General features: G+C 45.7%; 1 protein-coding gene across 1 annotated transcript in view; it reads left to right on the forward strand.

The window, feature by feature from the left end:
• Positions 1-21,979, forward strand: part of LOC109459290 (polycystin-1-like protein 2) — a 47,156-nt gene that overhangs the window by 9,274 nt on the left and 15,903 nt on the right. The window contains 9 exon segments of the mRNA XM_074316009.1: positions 7,323-7,545; positions 9,456-9,523; positions 9,526-9,870; positions 12,023-12,117; positions 12,201-12,410; positions 16,279-16,294; positions 16,630-16,809; positions 16,812-16,865; positions 19,020-19,114. Of these exon segments, the coding sequence (XP_074172110.1) occupies positions 7,323-7,545; positions 9,456-9,523; positions 9,526-9,870; positions 12,023-12,117; positions 12,201-12,410; positions 16,279-16,294; positions 16,630-16,809; positions 16,812-16,865; positions 19,020-19,114 (1,286 nt within the window).

Genomic DNA, 21,979 nt, shown 5'->3' on the forward strand with positions numbered 1-21,979 from the left:
GGGTGCCCCAGACTGTTTTAGAAAATCCAGGTCCTCTTTGGGTTCTGGGGCTCCTTACAGAAACCCCCAGTTCAAGATAGGTCCCCAGGGAAATTATGGAGGCCCATAAACCCCTCTCCTAACCCCAAAACATCTCTGGTTTTACCCTGTGAGAGCTAAAGATTCTGAATCTCGGCCCATAAGTGCCCAGCATTCCTGAAAACCCTGGGTGGGGGAGGCAAACAGGGAGGCAGCCCTGTGTCAGCACAAATCTGCCCCAGTGAGTGCAGGTCTCAAACTTAGCAGTCGTCTGAGTTTAGGCAGTGTGCTAAATAAAATGGTGTCCAGAAGCTGGGGTTCTTATCCCGGCGGCTGCTAATATGATAAGCGACCCCGAGATAAACCCTCGTCTTGGGCTTCCATTTCCTTCCTCATCACATTTTTATTGACGGCTGCTTTGATTGGAGTAAAATGATAACATACTTGTGAAGATGCTTTGGGGGGAAAAAAGGTTTTAGTGATACAAATACCTCTGGCATTGTTCAGGTTTCTTCCCATTCGCTACCATTTCATCAAGAAAACAACAAATGCTAAGTTACACAATCTTTAACCCCCCAATTTTACAGAACTTGAATTTGGCATACGTCCAAATTGACTGTATGTAGCCCTGCTAAGACCTTCAGTTACACAAGGACGTGCCAGTAATAAACAACCAATAGTTAAAAACTGGAGTAAATGGGACAAAATGCAACATTTGTCAACTCTGCATGGTGAGTTCAAGGGTGTTTGTATTACTGTCTGGAATTCTCTGTGTGATTAAAATTTTTTTCATAATCTAAGAAAAACTGCAATAAGCAATACTTTACATTAGCTCTAAGGGAAAGGGACTGGCATTTTTTTTAATTTTTAAATTTTTTTTTTTATTGGGGAACAGTGTGTTTTTCCAGGACCCATCAGCTCCAAGTCAAGTCATTGTTTTCAATCTAGTTGTGGAGGGCGCAGCTCCCTGGCCCATATGGGAATCAACCCAGTGAACTTGATGTTATGAGCACCGTGCTCTAACTAATTAAGCCAACCACTGCCCCTGGCATTTTTTTTTCTCTTTCAAAAGAAATAGATGGTGACACCCTCCGCCATCACCTCACTCGAATAATCCAATTTCCTCTCCTTTAAATACTTGTTAGGCTTTGAAACTTCCCACCCACCTTCTCTATCATTTTATTAACATTGGGAGATATATTTCTAATGCTTTCTAACTGGAATTAGCAACCTCAGCACTCAATTTACAATATTAAAAATGGCGTGAATTTTAAGTATACGGAAGTCACATACTTTATGTGGATGTCATTGTGATTTTCTTTAATGTGTTTGTACAGATTCCTACTTCTTCTTAACTCCAGGTTAGGCTAAGACCTACATTGGATGCTCTATCTCCATTGTAGTTAAGTAACACGAGCTGATGGGGAGAATCCATCAGCCTCCAACTGAAACCGCATAATGAAAGTCAAACGATTTCTCCTTCAGAAGCTCCTTCTCATCTTGCACTCCCCATGTCTTGTGTACATTTGCATGGCAAGCTATTTTGTTTCTCTGTCGTGGAAAACTTTCTACATTTCTGAAATTGTATTAGGGGCCTTATGCAACAATTTGCAGAAGGTGAAATTTGTCTCGGACCAGCGTTCGGTAACTCAGCGCCACCTACAGACAGATCCAGGAATTGCCATTATTCTTCAGTCTATTCTGAGTCAGCTCCGCATGCACACACAGCTGTCAGGAGGGGGACTTCCCTGGAAATCGATCATTCGCAAGACAACGCAAGTCTTAGAGTGACTTAGATGTACACAGGCCATTGGGCGGTACAGAAAAAAGAAATCTGTGGAAGATGAGAGTCAGAAAGAATTGTAGAGCTGAAGTCCTTCGCAGGGTAGCAAGAATATGAGGCAGGAGAGGATGTACAAAAAGGGAGGTCATGGATGTATAGAAAGATGGGATCCCCAGGTAACTGTGAGCACCTCACGACACTGGGAGTCTAGGGCTATGTGGGAAAAATGAAAGATGGTGCTGGAAAACTCAAAAGGGTGACGAAGAGACTTAATGCCAGCCAGTTTAAAGAGATTGTTTTTAGGTTAAGTACCAGGAAACAGGCTCTGATTTGGGGTGCAGGAGGTTTGCTGAGTGTACTAAAATGTGGCAGGAGGAGAAGTTATACTGGGATGCAATAGAAGCAGAGGCCCCAGCGATCTCACAGAGAGCTCTGGAAAGGGACGTGTCCTGAACTGAGTCAAGAAAGCAGAACATTTGCTCCCAGGCATTGAGCAGCCACTGGATGCAGGATGTCCCGGGGGAGGGGAAGTCACCTTGGGAGAAGCAACTCCCTTTGGCTAAGGGGAATTCCTGGAGGTGGATTCAGCTGCGAGCCCTCAGCTGCTATCACACCAGGATGCTGGGAGGTCTTGAAGGGTAGAATCTGGGTGACACCCCCAAGACATCCACTACAGAGGATATACAAGGATCTTTAGGCCACGGAGTTACATGATCTGTAATTATTAGTACTGTGATTGTCACTAATAGTAATTTTAAGGAGTAAATGGGACTACAAAGAAGAAAACAACTGGTGCAGAGTTGATTCTAAAAAATGGGTAATTGCTACTATTGTGTTAACATTACATTAAAGTATACCCTACTCTTTACAGGCTAAGTGCTTAAATGTCATCCTATTATATAAAAAGCTACAATATTTGAAATCATTACATACTAGATACTTACTCAGCCATGGTCTTATTTAAACCTGACAATAACCCAGCCAGGAGTGGTTCTCACTTCATTTTATGGATAAGGGCACTGAGTCTCAGAGAGGTTACCTGAGTCATCAGGTATGCAGGTAACCCAAGGAGCCCCAGAACCTCTCATTTCCAGTTTCCTATCCTTGCCATTCCACCACACTGCCCAACGTGGTCAGATGGTTCCATCTACCATGCTGGCTGGTGATTTGTGAGTGATATAAACAAAATGACAGATTACGCTGTTGTTAACAATTGGACATTATGAGTGAGCAAAGACCAAAAAACTGTGAGCTTTCTTCTCCACTTTCTTTTTAAATAAAAGTTGCATCCCATTAATGTCAAATATCAAAGCAGTGTGTACAAATTTCAGTGAGTGACACCTTTTAAATTTTTTATTGAAGCATAATACACATAAAGTGCAGAAAAAGATACAGCTCAATTAAATTTCACACAAAGATACAGATTTCTAACATCATTGAATAGTGTGACCTGTATTTGAAACTTATATAAATGGAATCATAAAGTATATTCTCTTTTGTGTCTGACTTCTGTTCAATAGTGCGTTTTTGAGATTTATCCATATTGTTGTGTATAGTTGTGATTTCTTTCTTCTTATTGCTGTATAACATTCCACTGTGTGAATATACCTCAATTTACTTATCCATTCTACTGCTGATAGGCATTTTGAGGGGTTACCCAATTTGAGGTACGATAAATTGTGAAGCTGTGAATATTCTAATGCGTGTCTTTGGTGCACATTTCTGTAGGGTTTATACCTGGGGGTGGAACTGCTGGGTCATAGGATCATAGCATGATTTTTTAAGTTGTTGTCTCCATCTCTTTGTACTCTGAGCATATCAACCCTTAGCTGGAAGCAGTTTCTAAAATGACTTTGCGGTCTTCTGCGTTGGGTGAGATCACTGGAAGAGAAATCAGAAAAACATCCGTTTCTCTGCTTTTTAGTCCTGGGCAATTTCAGTTGGCACTAGAGTTCAAAGAACAGAACAAATTATTTTTTCCAGAAAGGTCATTGACAAACAAACTGGATTTTGCTAAAACCATCCTTCACGTATCCATAAAGAGTTAGCGTTTTCTTGTTCTAGAATCTACATTATCTGATATTAACAATGGCCAAACCAACATTCTTTTGATTAGTGTTGGCTGGTAGATATTTCTTCCATCCTTTTACTTTTAACCTATCTACATCACTGTATTTAAAGTGGGCTCCTTGTAGGCAGTATACGGTTGAGTCTTGTTTTTTCAATACCCCATATGGCGCAATTATTGGTGTGTTTAGACCATTTATAATTAATGTATTTATTGATATAGTTAGATTTAGGTCTATTATTTTGTTACTTGTTTTCTGTTTGTCCCTTCTGTTTACCAGCCCTCCTCCCCTGCTGTTTCTCTCCTTTCTTGATTTCTTTTAGATTATTTGAATATGTTTCATATTCCATTTTCTCTTATCTATTGGCTTTTTTGGGTTATATCTCTTTGTATTACTTTTTAAATAGTTGCTTTGGGGATTTCGGTATACATATGTGTATCTAACCTTTCAGAGTCTACTTAGAGTTAATATTTTACCACTTCAGGTAAAATGTTGAAGTCTTACTAGCATATAGGTCCCTTTGCCTGCCCATTTTTATATTATAATCATTATATGTAGGACATCCACATACATTGAAAACCCCTTTCAACAATCATACATACTTTAAAGCACTTAAGAGGACGGAAATACTCTATACATTTACCAAGTTATTGGCCATTTCTTGTGCTGGCCATTCATTCCTGAATTTTCAAGTTTCCCTCTTGAAACATTTCCTTTCAGTTGGAAAGATTTCTTTGACATTTCTTTCAGTGTAGATTTTTCTGGCAACAAACTCTCTGAGAGAATTTCTTTATTCCTGAATGTCTTTATTTTGTTTTAATTCCTAGATGACATTTTTGCTGGATATAGAATTATGTGTAAATAGTTCTTTTCTTTCAATACTTGAAAGATGTCATTCACTGTCGTCTGACCTCCGTGGTTTCTGAGGAGAAATCTATCGTCATTCAAATCACCATTTTCTCTATATGTAATGTCATTTTTTTCAAGATTTTTCTTTCTCTGATTATTTGCAGCTTGATTATTATTTGTGTGGGCATGGTTTTATTTATTTATTTTTTTCCTTTGGGGTATTCACAGATCTTCCTGAATCTTTGTGTTTTGCCAAATTTGGGAAGTTATTCTTTCTTCAAATACATTTTTCTACACCAATCTCTTTCTTCTCACTGGTACTCCAACCACACAAATGTTTTCCATGTTGATATTATTGTACAGATTGCTGATGCTCTGTTCATTTAAAAAATAATAATACATTTTCTCTGTGTCCTTCAGATTGGATCACTTCTTTTCCTCTATCTTCAAGTTCATGGGCTTTTTCCTCTATCATCTCTATTCTGCTATTGTACTCATCAGTGAATTTTTTATTTCAGATATTGTGTTTTTCATTTCTAAAATTTCCATTTGGTTCTTTTTTATAGTTTGTTTCTCTGATAAGAATGTCTATCTCTTCATTCATTTCAAGAGCATTTACTTTTACCCCATGGAGCATGGTTACAGTAGCTGATTAAAAGTCTTTGTCTGATACTTCCTACATCTGGGTGGTCTCAGAATTGACATCTACTGATTATGTTTTCCCTTGAAATCTGATTACCCTTTCCTAATTCTTTGAATAGCAAGTAATTTTGGATTGTATTCTAGATAGTTTGAATAGTATAGTAAGTTCTGAGACTGGATCCTGTTAAAATCCTCCAGAAAAATGTTGATTTTGTTTGTTTTATTTTAACAGGCAACCAATCCAGTTAGGTTCAGACCACGCATTCTGACTTGCCTTCTGAGTGGTGGTTCCCATGTCAGTTCAGTTTTCAAAGTTGCTTTGGTTGCTCCACTCAGGCACCACTCAGGGAGTTGGTTTATGTTGCAGTTTAGTTCACAAAGCATTTGCTATGTTTCTTTGGGCCTGTTCTTCAAATGCATAGGTTGTGGGTGAGCTCAGGATTTATTCTGGGACATACATAGAATTAGGGAATCCTTATCTCTAGCTCTCTCCTTGTCAGGATTTCTCCCACAATCATCAGCTCTCACAGGTCCTTTTTCATCGTTCCTCTGGTTAGAAAGATGAGTTTCCTCTTGGGGATGTACGTGTCTGCATCACCTCATGTGGTTCACGCAGAGAGGACAGCCTGGGGCAGAGTCAGGAGAAAAGGAAAGAGAAACAGCACAAAACAAAAACGTATTTCCTCTGTACTCTCAGGCTCACTGCATCCCTTTTCCTGGTTCTCTGGCTAAACAGAGAGGATTTCTCTTGTGGCTTTTGTTTTCTTCACTCAGTCTGCAGTTCCATGACTCAGGCTACCCTAGGGACAAAGCCGAGAGAGAGTTTTTTTCTTTTTTCAAAGACACAAAACAGGAAATTCCCATCTTTATGGGTGATTCTTGAGGTTTTGACTTTCCTCCCCAAACTGTCTACCGTTGTTTATTTTTCAGAGTCCTCAGGTAGTTTAGTTTTGAATTCTGTCCAAGGCAGTTGCAATTAATGGAAGAAATAGGATATGGTGAGCTTACTCCATCTTGGCTGGCACCAAGAATGACGTTACTGTTTCCTAAGCTTCTTCACAAATATGTTCATTTGTCAACTATTTCTCAAGCATTAACTGTGTGCTAGGCTCTGTGCGAGGTGCCAAGTGTGTAACAGAACTAGACAGACACTGACTGCGCTGACAGCCTATCAAGGAAGAATGACAGTGAACGACAGTGAATAAGCAAGCACATAAGGGATGAGAGTCACCTCTGGTAGGAGAAGCAGCAAAGCTATGGCAATAAAGGGAACCTAAGAAAGGATTCCCCGAGGAAGTGATGTTTAAGCTGAGAAAGAAAGGAGGAGCTTCAGTGTGAACAAAAAGACGAGCAAGAGCCTTCCCGGCAAAGATCAGGGCACTTGCAGCCCTTGAGGCGGGCAAGAGGTGGCACGTTCTAGGAACTGGAAAACAAGGTCTCAGAGGAGTGTGACAGGAGATGGAGAGGCAGTCAGGACGGAAGATCATGTGCATCTTTGCAGGCCATCTGAGAGATTTTTAATTAATCCCCTTGAGAAAATGAGAAGCAAAACAAACCCATAATTTTGATATGTTTGGAATCTGACCCCATTTTACAGACGGGGAAATAAGGCTCAGAAAGGTAGGTTGGGGCATAGTATTTTACAGATGAAGCACGAAGACCCAGACAGGGGGTTTGTGTGAGCCACCGAGGGACTGAAAGGCAGAAAACAGACTCGCAACCCAATAGTCATCATCCCGGTTGCTCAGTGCTATTTCTGCCACTCTCACCTGCTCTGGGACATCTCAATGTAACCTGTGAGAACACCGAGAGCTTGGTTGTGTAGCATCTTTATCTTCATCTGTTTATCTTTGCAGAGCAGAAAAGCTGTGAGGTGGATGACTGCACTCATGCATGCATGTATGAATACACGTGTTTGCATGTTCTCAACTCTGGTAACAGTTCTGTTTCCAGCAGTTTGTCCGGCAACGTGATCCACCAGTTCCCGACCCCTGGGGAATTCACTGTGTTTGCCCAGGGTACAACCAGCGAGTGGCGTGTGACAGCTCAGAAGCCAGTGACGCTGCGAGACAAGATGGAGAGGCTCAGTGTGGCTGGGTGCTCCGGCCTGTTCTAGGCAGGAGGCAGCCCACTCTGCTGGGCTCTCTTCCGGGACCCTGTGTGGATTCAGGTGGAGCTCGATGGAGACGAGTCTGCAGAAATGGCTAGGTCAAGGCAACCTTGATTTCCCCCAAATCTATCTCAGGCTTTAGTAAATACTAAGAGCAATCACTTAACAAGTTAGTTTTTTAGCTATCCATTTATTTAGCACCTCTTGTGTGCGAGGAACTGATCTAAGTGCTTTACATGTACCAGCCCACCCAATACATAGTATCTCCATTTTACAGCTGAAGAAATGGAGGAAAGGTACAGAGTCAAAGATTCAAAGTCACAAGGCTAGTAAGCTAGTGAGAGCTCCCAGCCCTCTCGAGGCCCTTCTTTGCCTGCCCATAGTCCTATCACAAGAACTGAACTTCTAATCCACTCCTTGTTGGGGGGATTCAAATAGGACTGAGGGTGCTACCAGCTGGGCCTGAGCATTGACTAGCTTGGCACAATTATGTTGCCCCAAGTCAGGCTGATATTCAGCTGTACACACTGCTACAGCCATAGGAGCTGTTATGGCTGGTGTCCATTCGGATTTGTCAGTTTCTTTTCTGATTGGTCACAGAGGCCATTCTAATTGGACATCATGTCCATTTTGATTAGTCTAAGTGTCCATTCTGATTGGTCATGGCATCTATTCAGATTGGTCACAGCAATATTTCTCATTGGTCACAATGTCCATTCTGATTGGTCACAGCATCCATTCTGATTGGTCAGTGTCCGTTCTGATTGGTCACAGCATCTATTCTGATTGGTCACAGTGTCTCTTCTGATTGGTCACAGTGTCCATTCTGACTTATCAGAACATCTGTTCTACTGGGTTGGTGCCCACACAGTTTCAGGTGTTAAAATATTTTGAGTAATACCCGTTCTCTCAATAGAGACCCTCCCAACTAAGACCCATCCTTACCCCAGGCAGCATCTTTCCTCAAGGCACGGGCCAGTTTGAGATCTGGACAGAGGGCTGTTGGTGTAAACTGTGAAGCACAGAGCTAAGGAGGTGATGGCGTGACTTCACATCACCTGACACCACCTGGAGCCTCACTCATCACGGTGACTTACAGGAGTGCTAATATAGTACTTGAGGCTCCTTCCTGTCTGATGTGCTTGTTGGGTGAAGATGGCTACTGTGTGTACCTGGGAAACTTAAAATAATCCTTCATTTCTGTATTCATTCTCCAAATAGAATTGAGTGCACACTCTTTGCCAGGTGTGGGAGAGGCAGCAGTAAACCTGAAAATCAGGGTTCCTGCTCTCAGAGGGCTTACATCATCATCGTCACCATGGTCATCTTCCTCATCTTCCTCATCACCATCACCATCACCACTCAAACAAGAAACACACTCACTTGGTTTCTATTGGAAAGAAGCCTAATTTGTTGGTTTAAATCATAGTTCAAGAGTCAACCACAATATTCAGCATCCAGTTAGGACAACCAGCCCCAACCTGAAAGGGAGCGCCATCATGATTGGAACAAGCTGAGTTCTCCTGTTGGGCAAGGTTTCAGGCCGTCAGCCGTGGAAGGTGGAAGGAAATGGCTTCATTTGCTCCTCTTGAAACAAGACTTGAGGCTAATTCTCATGCAAAAACAATCAGCCATACTCTCAAGAGATGCTTCCTTTTAAGCCTTCCTCCCTGCAAGGATATCGCTGTCAACGAAATGCTCTAATATTTTTATTATAAACTTTTAAGTTTACGGGTAACATATGCATAGTATAAATATATGAGAATATACAAATGAGAAGAGAGGACCCAAAAAGAAAAATGACTCATGAACCCGATACTCAGAGATAATCACTGTATATCCTTCCATATGTCTTTACAGCTGTATCCATAGCTATGTCTATATCCAGAATCTCACTTCAGAGCTTGAGTCTGAGTCTGAACTATCTCAGTATAATCATCTACATGGTTCTTACCAACATTCTTAAATGTTTCTTATCCTGCTTAGGAACAGGGGTGACTTACACTGAGCTGTCGGTTAACACCAGCCTGGCTGAGTGCGCCATGCAGAGGGGCCCCTCCCCGACAACCTGACCCTGGACAGAGCAGCCCAGCAACGGATGGGCCCAGGGATGCACCACCCGGAGATCCAAGATACAAGCAACACCACCACCTCCGCACTCTCCACAAACACCACAGTCCACTTCATGGAGCCTCTGTCGGGGCTTCAGGCCTCCTGGGCTTCTGACCACTTGGAGCTTGGACAGGACTTACTGGTCAATGTCTCGGTGACTCATGGCATCCCAGAGGAGCTGACCTGTGAGGTAGCAGGACACAATGCATCCTTCTCCCATGAGGAAGAGAGCCCCGGGTGGCCATCTGGGATTTACTACGTAGCACTTCTCCTTGAAGGTACTTGGGGTTGGTGGCTCCCCTTCCAAACCTCCATTCTCTTTCCTTCCCGATGTCCAAGCACTCAGTTTCACTTTGGGGTTCTGGTTTTTCAGTGCCAATAACGGGGATACTTTTGAGGTTTCTTCTGGTTGAACAGAGACCCAGATGGATTGAAACCAAACAAAGCATGTTCTCTAACCACAACAGAATGATGTTACAAATCAATAATAAAATCTCGAGGATATGTACATATCTTTTAGGCATCTTGGAAATTAAACGGCACACTTCTAAAAAAAAGAAAAACGGGGCCAGCCCGGTGGCTCAGGCGGTTAGAGCTCCATGCTCCTAACTCCGAAGGCTGCCGGTTCAATTCCCACATGGGCCAGTGGGCTCTCAACCACAAGGTTGCCAGTTCAATTCTTCGAGTCCCGCAAGGGATGGTGGGCAGCGCCCCCTGCAACTAAGATTGAACACGGCACCTTGAGCTGAGCTGCCGCTGAGCTCCTGGATGGCTCAGTTGGTTGGAGCGCGTCCTCTCAACCACAAGGTTGCCGGTTCGACTCCCGCAAGGGATGGTGGGCTGTGCCCCCTGCAACTAGCAACGGCAACTGGACCTGGAGCTGAGCTGCGCCCTCCACAACTAAGACTGAAAGAACAACAACTTGAAGCTGAACAGAACCCTCCACAACTAAGATTGAAAGGACAACAATTTGACCATTGTTCCCCAATAAAGTCCTGTTCCCCTTCCCCAATAAAATCTTTAAAAAAAAAAAAAAAAAAAGAGAAAATCAGTGGGTCAAAGAAAAAAATCACAAGAGAAATTTAAAAATATTTCTAAGTGATAACGACAATACAATGTACCCACATTTGTGAGACGCAGCTAAGGCAGTGCACAGAGAGAAGTTTATAGCTTTTAATGCTTATATTGGAAAATAGGCCCAGGTTCTTTAGTTTTTATAACAAGACTAAGAATTCGAGTCCTTGCCGTGGGCGTTGATCACGCACGCATTCAGTAAGTAAGAGTTAATGTGCTTCTCCAATGTTCAAGTCTTGGTATTAGGGGCTCGGAATAGAGTGGTGAATAAACAAATGTAATCCCTGCCTTCGTGAAGCTTAGTCGGTGAGACTAACTAACACATTAACATATAATTAGGAATTGTGATGTGTCTGACCAGAATCAATAGGGCATAGTGACAGCAACTAACAGAAGGAGGTCTAGCTCGCAAATGTGATCAGACAAGGGCCCTTAAGAAGTGACATTTAAGTAGGGACCTGAATATAAGATAGTCAGCCACACTGGAAAGCAGAACAAGAGTGTTCTGGGTACACAGATGAGAAGGCCCCAAGGCCTGTAGAGGGAGGATGTAGGAGATGACAGAGAGATGGACAGAGGCCAGATCACATGGGGTCTTAGGTGCCAAGGCAAGGAGGTTTGGGTTTTATTATCAGGTCACGGGAGACCACTGGGGGATGAATCCCGCTGTAACCCCATGATATTCCAGGTCAAGCCCTCTGGGTCTGAGCTGTTTAACAAGCCTTACCAGAACTGACTCCAGGAACACACTATATGCCAGCTGATCCCTCTTCCTAGTATCTACATGCTCTCCATTACTGCCCAGCTCACCTTCACTCCTCCTCCTTCAAGATAGCTCTGGGGTCCTGTCCTCTGAGGAAGCTTGCGCTGATGCCAGCTGTCTACTTCGTAGATGTAACAGCTCTGCACCCATCTCTGTACCAGACACAAGAGGAAACACATCACTAGTTTCTCTCATTTGATCCACAGCAACCCCACGAGTCAGATGCTATGAAACCCTTGGAGGAACAGAAGCTCTGAGAGGCTGAGAGGTCCCCATTTTCCCCAGAGGTCCCAGGGACAGTGATCCAGTCTGAGATCTGGCTGGCCCCACTGCCTACGTTCTAAACCTGCTGACCCCTCTTACGTTCTCATAATCTCCTGGGCCCCTTTAGTAAGCACTTACTGTGCACTGTGACGAAGCTGACGAGAACTTACAGAACTGACCTGACCTCATTACAATCCTCATGACAACCCTCGGGGATGGGGACTATTAAAGTCTCTACTGTTCAGATAAGAACAGAGAGGTTAAGTAACTAGTCCAAAGTCACACAGCCAAGAAGGGACAGAGTCAGAATTTGAGCCCTCGTCTGTCTGACTTGGCAGCCATGCTCAGTACACAGCTCCAGAAGAGCCTCTTCCTCTACGCTCCTGGTCTCAGGAGGAGAGGGTACTCCCAGGACATTGGGGAGACCATCAGGGTATGCTTCCCTGCCAAGATGCCTCAGTCCCCCTCTTCCACGATGTTAGCCCCCGTCTCCACAAGGCTTCAGGCTGACCCGGAGCCCCCTTCCCTGCAGATGGGCCATCCACGTGGATCCTGAGCCCTGAGGACCTGCATTTTGGAGAAGGTATCTACTATCTGACTGTGATCCCCCAGTCGGACCTGGATCCAACCCCCGGCAGGGACCTCACAGTTGGCTTCACCACCTTCCTGTCCCACTGCGTGTTCTGGGATGAGGGTCAGGGCACTAGGGATACCTCCGAGTGCTAGGTAAGGAGAGGCAAGTGAAGAAGACACAGAAGCTTGGTTGGATGTATCTCACTCATTCAGGATCCCCTTTTAGTGCCTCTTGCACCACCTTGGGCCCCTGCATGGTGCCTTTGCATATGTGCCTGGAACGTGCTCCAGCCACCGCCAGTCTAGTTAACTCCTCCTTCAGACCCCACCTGAAGTGTCACTTTCTGCAGAAACTCAACGCCCTGGCTAGGTCAGATTTCCTACGGTGAACTCTCCGAGCTCACAGGCCCACCTCCTCCAAAGCATTAAGAAGAGCGGTGGTTCTACATCCTCTTAGGAAATCACTGAAAGATGTCCCCTCCCTTGGTGTGCTGCGTGCCACATGAAACAGGAACAGTGTACTATGCTCACCATTGGGAACAAATGACTGTTGAATGAATGGACAAATAACTGGGAAGCCCTGCTGATTCTGGGTTAGTGAGGGAGGCCAGAGTGTGATGTCCAAGGAACTAAACTCATAGCTGAGTCCTTTATTCGATGCCAGCTGCTGTGTTGCATGTTTTACTTGCGTTATATAAAATCTTCACAATAACCCTGTAAGATAGCTGGTATTCACATTTTATAGGTGGTAAAACAAAGGCTCAGGATACTCAACTAACTTGCCCCAAATCCGTCACCTAGTAGGTAGAAGAGCTGGGACTCAAACTCAGGTCTGTCTGTCTCCAGAGCACGAGCCTTACTGATACGAGGCACTGCTTCTCCAGAGCCTTGCCCTGTCTCACTGAGCCCCTAGATGGCACGCGGCTCTATTCATTGCAATCAAATCCCTGTCTCGGGTCAGCTCAGCTCTGCCCCTGAGGAGCCAAGGCCTGTGACAATGTCCTGGAAGTAGACATTAGCTTTGAGGCTATCAGAAGCCATCTCTGTCCCCTTTCCATGCCACTGTATATGCTGTTCTCTCCCCCAGAACGCCCTTCTTACCTAGCCCACCTGGAAAACTCCTATTCACTCTTCAATTTCCTATTCCAATGCCACCTTTTTGAGAAGCCTCCAGAGTCTGGAGTCTCCCTCTGTTGGAATGCTACGGCACTACATACTCTCCCCAAGAACAGCAACCTCCACGTCTAGTTGAAATTTCTCTCTACCTACTAGACCATAAATACCTTCTTTTATTTATTCTACAAATATTCACCATGTGCCTGGCCAACGAGTGGGGATATAATGATGGAAAAAAATGGTGAGCTTTAAGTCTAGCAGAGGACACAGACAAGAGGCCAATGCCACACACGTCAAATGACAAGTCACAAGTAGTGTTAGAAGCCAGATCCCAGCATAGCCACAGATGGGGACTCAGAACTGAGTTCCTCATGGGTTATTTCTACTGCGACTTCAGCTTCCTTGCCAACTCCTGCCATGGCTTCCTGCTGCCACACATGGGGAGGTCCCAAAGCACAAGAGGTTCCCCACGCTCTCAGCACAGGCCTTTGTACCTTGGGAACGAGACCTTGGGTATCATGACCTTCTAGAGTCCTTGCTCCCAGAACCTGTCTGATCTCTGTGTTGCTGGCACATAATGCCCATGGCAGGCTGCCCTCAGAGGCCTGAGGTTCAGAAAGTGGGGTGGTATACGGGCCAGCAGCATGAGCCCTACCATCAGACAGACTTGGGTCCAATCCCACTTCATCTATTCTAGCAAGATGACCTTGCATGAGTCACCCCACCTCTCTGAGCTTTCCCATCTGAAAATGGGCATAAAGGATACTTTCAGTTGGGATGGAACCTAGGTGAGATTTGGGGTATAAAGTATCTAGTGAGGTACCTCACATACAGTGAACTCCATAGACTAAAGTGGTTGCCATGTTAGCCAATCTGAGTATAGAGAAGACAAAACTGTATATAAAATGGAAATCAAGGGAACAATGAACATGGGACTCAGCACGGTGGTTGGGTGTGGAGCAGCATGGGTGAGATTGGGGAAGGACCACTTAACTAAATGTAAGTTATTGGAAAGTTACTAACTTTTGAGTAGAGTCCTGGATTCTCAGGTGATTATTATGTTATTAAAAACATACACCTACTAATGCATACAAATGTGAATGTGGGACATACAAAGATCATATGTAGAAGTGTGTCACAGACCAAAAGTTGTATTAATCCAATATTGTGTACTTAATGCTCATTATAGACACAGATATACAGAGATATAGTTATATAGATACAAACATGTAGAGATCATTGAGGAGCCATAAATAAGTAAATGGGATCAAGTTTGGATGGAAAACCACCACTAAATTCTCTAAATGGCTAAAGAAAGTTCCAAATCCATGGATTACAGACCTTGTCATGGGATAAAGGCAGAACTATGCAAGGGGTCTGAGGACCATATTCTTACTTGTATCTTTTCTCAAAGGATACTAAAGAGGCAACTACTGTTTGGAGGGGATGCACAGATTCATTTCCGATGTTCAAAGAAGCCCTCATGCTGGAAAAGGTTGAGAAAGACACTGCCCTCCGGGTCTTTGTGAAAACCCAGGAGGACAAAGATCTTAGGCATAAATCAAGTCTGGTCCCTAGGCTCCCAGCACTGAGGTAGCCGTGTCACTGGCACCTGCTTGGGTTTCTTCTCTGAAAGCAGCCCCACCCCTTCCGTGTGTGCCAGTGTTCCCGTAAGCCCACAGCTGCGTGCCAAATGCTGGTCAGGATTGGGAAACACTGAGAAAAACAACGGAGCAAACACGGAACGAAGACCCATGTGAAATCCATCAATACGCAGTTGGTGCCATGCCCACCTGAAGGGGTCAGCCTTTGCTGGGTGGCTCCTTTAAGGAAAAGAGACAAGAGTTACCTGTTGGGGTATGTTTGGGCTGTGGCAGGTTCTTCCTCACCAGGTATTGAGCAGAGAAGAACTTTCCATGTGCCGGTGTTTTCTGCTTCCTCCCACCTCACCACCTCATGGTGGACCCTGGAATAGAAAGGTGGTGCTGGGTTGTGGGGTTGAATTAAATCTTCTTTACCCACCAAATGGCCCGGGGGTAGATTTCAAGCTGGCCAGGGACTTAGGGAAGGCCCGCCCCTTAGCACAGGGGGGGCGGTCCTTGCCCTGGCCCATTCCTGTCTCCCCACCCCCAACCTCACTGTCCCAGGACACATGGGACCACATGCCCAAGCTCCATCCACATGCCCCGCTCCTCCCATAGCCATATCCAGCCACCCTCATGTCCAGGGGTGGGCACACCGGTGGCTAGTCCACCACAGAAGGACCACCCTGAGGAACCAGTCTGTGCAGGCCCTGGAAGCAGGGAATTCTGAGGCTCCAGGTCCCTATACCACAGTCTAGTAGGGTGGGGTCCCAGGGCTGGGACAAAGCAAGGCAAGTGAGGCCTCTAGAATGCAAAATTTAGGGAGGGGCTCCTTCTCAGCCCCCCCCCCCAGGCCTTGCCCTAGTCCTGGCTGGGTGGTGTGTGCTGCGGTGGGAGTGTCCCCTCTGCCCCAACTCTTCATCCTGTGTTGAGGGGCACAGCCTGAGGACAGCTAGAGTGGGAGCCTTCCAAAGATAAGCCCAGGACAGGGGCCCTAGGGTCTAGATCTATGGGAGGGGGTGTCAAGTTTAGGAAATACTTTCTGGTGCTGAGACCAGCTCAGAGTTAAACATCTGTCCTTCCCTTTTCCTTGCATGGTTCCCCCAGTCTCGGTCTTCTTTTGCTCTTCAGTGTAAAATGACCAGCTCTTCCCACTTGCCCAGGCCTGAGGGGCTCCCAGGACTCAACACCTTCCCTGTGAAAAGCAGCAAAGTCCCCGGCACACTGAGCTAAACTGGTCACCGTGGATGTCCTCTCAGCACCTAGCCCGGTGCCTGGCCTAGAATTAGCACTCAGCAAGTATCTGTCCAATGAGGTCTGAGGTGGGAAAACGGACTGGCCTGATACACACCAGTGTGATAAGGTGGCTGTGGAGGACAGGGGACAGAGAGGACTTCAGTTTTACCCCAAACACTTATCTATGAAAGGCAAGGCAGACTGACAAGACGGGCCTTGTCCATTGAGAATGATGGGTGCAAAGATATTTGTTAAAGATAGTATTTTCTGCATTTTAGAATTAATTTTTAATTAAATGAAAAGGCCCCAGGGGAATCCTGCAGCTGGTCTCCCAGCAGGCTCCCCAGGGACATTGTCTACCCCTCATTCTCCTCCCGTGGGCTCGAGCCACCCAGGGATGCACTCACATTTCCACCAGGGCCTCTTTGTGGTTGCAGGTGGGGCCACGGACCACCCCCTCCCGGACCACCTCACCTTCTTTGGAAGCACATTCCTGGTGATGCCCAATGCCATCAATGTCCGCCAGACCGGTGAGCTCTTTGCCACATTTGAAGACAACCCAGTTGTCGTGACCACCGTGGGCTGCCTCTGTGTGACCTACGTGCTGGTGGTGATCTGGGCAGGAGAAAGGATGCTCAGGATCAGGCCCCATGAGTGGGAGGGCGGGGAAGGGGTGTCCCACTGCAGAAGCTCCAGAGGATGGGGCCCAGGTGGGTAGCCGGGAGGTTAGCTGTAATTCCAGGCCTTGACCCCGGGGGTTCATCTCAGGCAAGCTGGCCCCTCAGCCTCTTTATCTATAAAAATGTCCTTTGTCATCAAATTATCAGGAGGATTATGATACTAACCATTTATTGAGGATTTACTATATGCCATTTAATACTTACAATAGCCCTAAGAGGAAGGTACCATGTTGAGAGGCCCCAAGACCACCCTCAAGTTCAAGTTCAATGAACCCAGAAAAGCTGTTAGACTCATAATTATGGTGTCTGACATTGAAAGGATGCAGATTAACATCAGCAAAGGGAAGGAGCCAGGAGAGATCAGGCAAGGGGTTCCGTCTGTCCTCTCCCAGGGGAGTCGTACGGACACGTAATTCTCCTAGCAAAGATATGTGACGATACAGGCAAAGTATGCCAAAAAGAAAAGCTCACCTGAACCTTGGTACCCAGGGTTTAATTGCGGGTCAGTCACATAGGTATGGAGTACCCACATGATTGACTTTTGTTACTCGGTCTCCAGCAAACCCATCACACCCAGAGGTCCAAGTGATACAACATGGCCCAAAGCCCTCACCGTAAATCACATTGTCAGCACAGACTATCTGCTGTGGTGCAAGGCCCCAGGTATTCAAAGACACTCTTACAACGCAGAATATTCCCAGGACTTAGCGGTTCTCTTCCAGGAGCTGGCCAAGAGCCAGTCCTTTCTTTGCAATGTGCAGGGTTTGGACAGCCCACGTCTGCTGATTACTGTGCGCCATCATCTCACCGAAGGGGCAACCCAGGATCACAGAACACCATGAACCGGTCCAAAGCCATCCTCCCAGGATCCAGAATGCAAACCCAGATTTGCCTGACTATAACATAGGTCTGAGGATAGAAATAAGATCAAACAACAAATTGTGCAACAAGTTGCAGCAACAGAGTTCTGTTCATTTTTCCAACATATGCTCCTTGTCTGACATATAGAGAAACTTCAATAAATACAGAGGGTGTCAAAAAAAAATGTATACACATTTAAGAAAGGAAAAAACTGTGTTAAAATTGTAATACTCAATATATACATGATACTACAAATCACGTGTATACATTTTTTTGGCATCCCCGGTATTTGTGAGTGTCTTAGTGAGGACATAAATAAATGAATGCAAGGATGAATTGTCTGTCACGAAGCTCTGAAATATTCCCCATTACCTGCCCTCTCCGCACACAGAAACACCTCTGAGGAGGTTAAGATTGTATGAAACTTAATAAGATAAACAGTTGCAGCATTTATACTGCTGTGTTTGATTCACCCACGGGATTAAACATGAATGCTTTAAGCACCTCATCTGTAGGTTGCTGCCTGCAAAGCAGACTCTGAGATGGAGTTGCGTATGCAGGGTGTTTATCAAGTAGTACCTGGGATCAGCCTGCGGGAAGGGAGGGAAGAGGCAGGAGGAGCCGAGGGACACGTTGGGCTGGAACGCAGCCCACCCACAGCCCAGCTGATGCACGGGCAGCATGAGCGCTCCAGAACTGAGTTGAGATGCCCAGGTCTCGAACATGCCCAGGTACCACACCAATCTTTCATTGGATGTCGGCCTCCCCAGGAGGGTGTGTGACCTCGGCAGAGGTGGCTCTGGCATCCCGGACAACAGCACCTCAGCAACCGGGGCAACAAGCCCTCCATTGACAGGTGATCTGCGTGGCTCATCCCACAGCCATTGCAGCCTCTGGCCAACTCTAGCTTTTTAATTTTTTAAAAAGTTTTTTGCTTAACCACCTTAACATTCATTCCTTTTAAATTCCCTGAGAGGCATAATATGGTTACCAATGCTATGAGAAAATACGTATAAACAGAGTTTGTAACATTCACTAGCTCAAACATCAAATATTCTCAGCTTAATACCAAGTTCGTATTAAGCTTGGGTCATATTTAATAAGAAATGCATTTTGTACTTTCTTATTTTAAAAGTTTTTGTTTTCACTTGTTCTCACCTGATGGAATGAATAAGTAGCACACATAATTTTGCTTTCGTGAATGCCCAGCTTACTCTTGGCTAGTGTGCAGTCGATGAACCCACTGAGCAGAACCTTCCTAACTTGGTCCCTCTGTCCGGGTAAAGGTCACATGCTGGAGGACACCGATCCCTTTGCCCAGTGCCACTACCTGGTGACAGTCTACACTGGACATCGGAGAGGGGCAGCTACTTCCTCGAAGGCACCAGACCACGCAAGGTCTCTCGGTGGATCCGTGTGTCCCACCCAGCAAAGTGCTTGCCAGTCGATTGTTGGGTTACTTTAGCACAGTGGATTTGGTGGTGTTTTTTAATCTCTTGCTTTTTGTTTTGTTTTTTATAGGAAAGAATATTTTTGTCAAACAAAATATCACCCTAAGCCCAGTATTTAAAAAGATAAAGGAGGGGGCCGGCCCAGTGGCTCAGGTGGTTGGAGCTCCTGCTAACTCTGAAGGCTGCCCGTTTGATTCCCACATGGACCAGTGGGCTCTCAACCATAGGGTTGCCAGTTTGATTCCTCGAGTCCCTCAAGGGATGGTGGGCAGCGCCCCCTGCAACTAAAGATTGAACATGACACCTTGAGCTGAGCTGCCACTGAGCTCCTGGATGGCTCAGATGGTTGGAGCGCATCCTCTCAACCACAAGGTTGCTGGTTCGCCTTCCACAAGGGATGGTGGGCTGCGCCCCCTGCAACTAGTAATGGCAACTGGACCTGGAGCTGAGGTGTGCCCTCCACAACTAAGACTGAAAGGACAACAACTTGACTTGGAAAAAAAGTCCTGGAAGTACACACTGTTCCCCAATTAAAAAAAGTCCTGGGCCGGCCCGGTGGCTCAGGCAGTTAGAGCTCCGTGCTCCTAACTCTGAAGGCTGCTGGTTCGATTCCCACATGGGCCAGTGGGCTCTCAACCACAGGGTTGCCAGTTCAATTCCTCAAGTCCCGCAAGGGATGGTGGGCTCTGACCCCTGCAACTAAGATTGAACAGGGCACCTTGAGCTGAGCTGCCTCCCAGATGGCTCAGTTGTTGGTTGGAGCGCGTCCTCTCAACCACAAGGTTGCCGGTTCGACTCCCGCAAGGGATGGTGGGCTCTGCCCCCTGCAACTAGCAACGGCAACTGGACCTGGAGCTGAGCTGCGCCCTCCACAACTAAGACTGAAAGGACAACAACTTGAAGATGAACAGCACCCTCCACAACTAAGATTGAAAGGACAACAACTTGACTTGGAAAAAAGAAGTCCTGGAAGTACACACTGTTCCCCAATAAAAAAAAGTCCTGTTCCCCTTCCCCAATAAAATCTTTAAAAAAAAAAAAAAAAGATAAAGGAGGAGTAGGTGAGGGAGAGGTGGGCCCTAGCATAGTGCCATGGGGCATCTCTCTTATCCCTGCCAAAAAATAACTCAGAAAGTTACTGCAGTTGGTTACCTGCCTGCAAATCTGCTCACATATGAAGAACAGTCAGTAAACTGTTATCAATGCGTAAAGGGAAAACAGAATTTATAAGAGAGAGGGGAGAAAGAAAAGAGAAAAAATGCCTACCATTTGAAAACAATGAGTTTTGAACTACGTTTTTTAGGTAAACTGATTAGCTGGCGCATAGCTAAGAGGTCAGACTGAGCCATCTGTCCTTGAACAGGCTGACTAGAGGTAGTAAAGAGACTGTTTCACTTATTTATGGATTCTTTGAAATCCTTGAGCATTTAGCTGTGGAGCACAGAGCAGGTTGTCTCTGTAATGTCTCAGAATCTTTAGTTAAGTCTGCCCTGCACCACAGCCCTCCTCAGAACACATTATCTTTTGCAGTAGCCTCCAACGTTCCTTTATTGAAACTGAGGACTCCAAGGAACATAGTTTGAGAACCACTGGCATATTGTCCTGGAAAAAGCTCCATGGTTTTTTCAAAAATGGCATTAGGCTTCATTAGATCAGGGTACATAGCTGTTTAGTTTCTATTTTTCAATCTTATTTTTATTTATGTATATATTTGTTTTATTTTTTAACTTAAAATTTTACTTTTATTTATTGCTGTGTCTTAGGTCTTCAACCAGCTGTCTAAAACAGAGTAAGTGCTCAGTAACTATTTGTTAAACAAACATAGGAATCCATTTCATCCATCTACTAAAACATCCATCTCCCTTCTGTTTCACACTGAAGAGTCGCCCTTAATGGGGAGAAGTGAAAACCTATGATCCACAGGCTGTTTCTCTTTGTGGAGAGTTGCAGTCACATTTCAACCTGATACCGTCTCAGTTTGAGTTCCCCTTGCACAGTGGTTCTCAGCTAGGGACGATGCTGCCCCGGGAGGACAGCTGGCAATGTTGGAGGCTGTGGGGACAGAGCCAGGAGAGCAGTTTCCAGGCTCTTGGCCTCACGTGGAAAGGTGCTGGCTCAGGTAGTAAGTGGCCATCTGCTGTGGCTAGTTGGCCATCTGCTGTAACCAGTGAGCCATTGGCCACTAATATAACTGCTGTGGCTACGCTAGCAGAAAAAAAATGGGGGCTAGCAAGAAGATGGTGGCTGAGCTAGCAAGAGCGGATTGCAGTAAGGACGGCGGGTTGCGGACAGTGTGGCTCCTGCTTCCTGTGTCTCCAACCCAGCCACCAGTGAGAATATAGTGGTATGACACCCCTACCTATGGCTCCGTGGGTGTTCCTTTTTGGCCTCACCATGTCCCGTGTTCTTATGTGGGGAGAGGGAGCTGAGACCCCGAAGGCCACCCCGCGTGATAGAAGCATTTTTGGTTGTCACAACTTGGGAGATGCTCCTGGCATCTGCTGGGTAGAGGCCAGGGATGCTGCTAAACATCCTACAGTGCACAGGACGGCCCCCAGAGCAAGGAATTATCCGTTCTAGAATGTCTATAGTGGAGGAACCCTGCTACAGAAGCAGACTCTGAAACAAGTATAATAGTTGATTTGAGAGGGGATCCTAGGACACCCCACAGCAGGGAGCAGAAAGCTGACAGGGAGGGGAAGGGAAGAAAAAAGAGTGCATTATCAACGTGTTACTCTTCTGGGCAACGGGAACCTAATCCCACTGGGGGCTCTAGAAAACAGTCAGAAATGTGG

The sequence above is a fragment of the Rhinolophus sinicus genome, linkage group LG11, assembly GCF_036562045.2.
Source record: "Rhinolophus sinicus isolate RSC01 linkage group LG11, ASM3656204v1, whole genome shotgun sequence".
In the NCBI taxonomy this organism is placed as follows: Eukaryota; Metazoa; Chordata; class Mammalia; order Chiroptera; family Rhinolophidae; genus Rhinolophus; species Rhinolophus sinicus.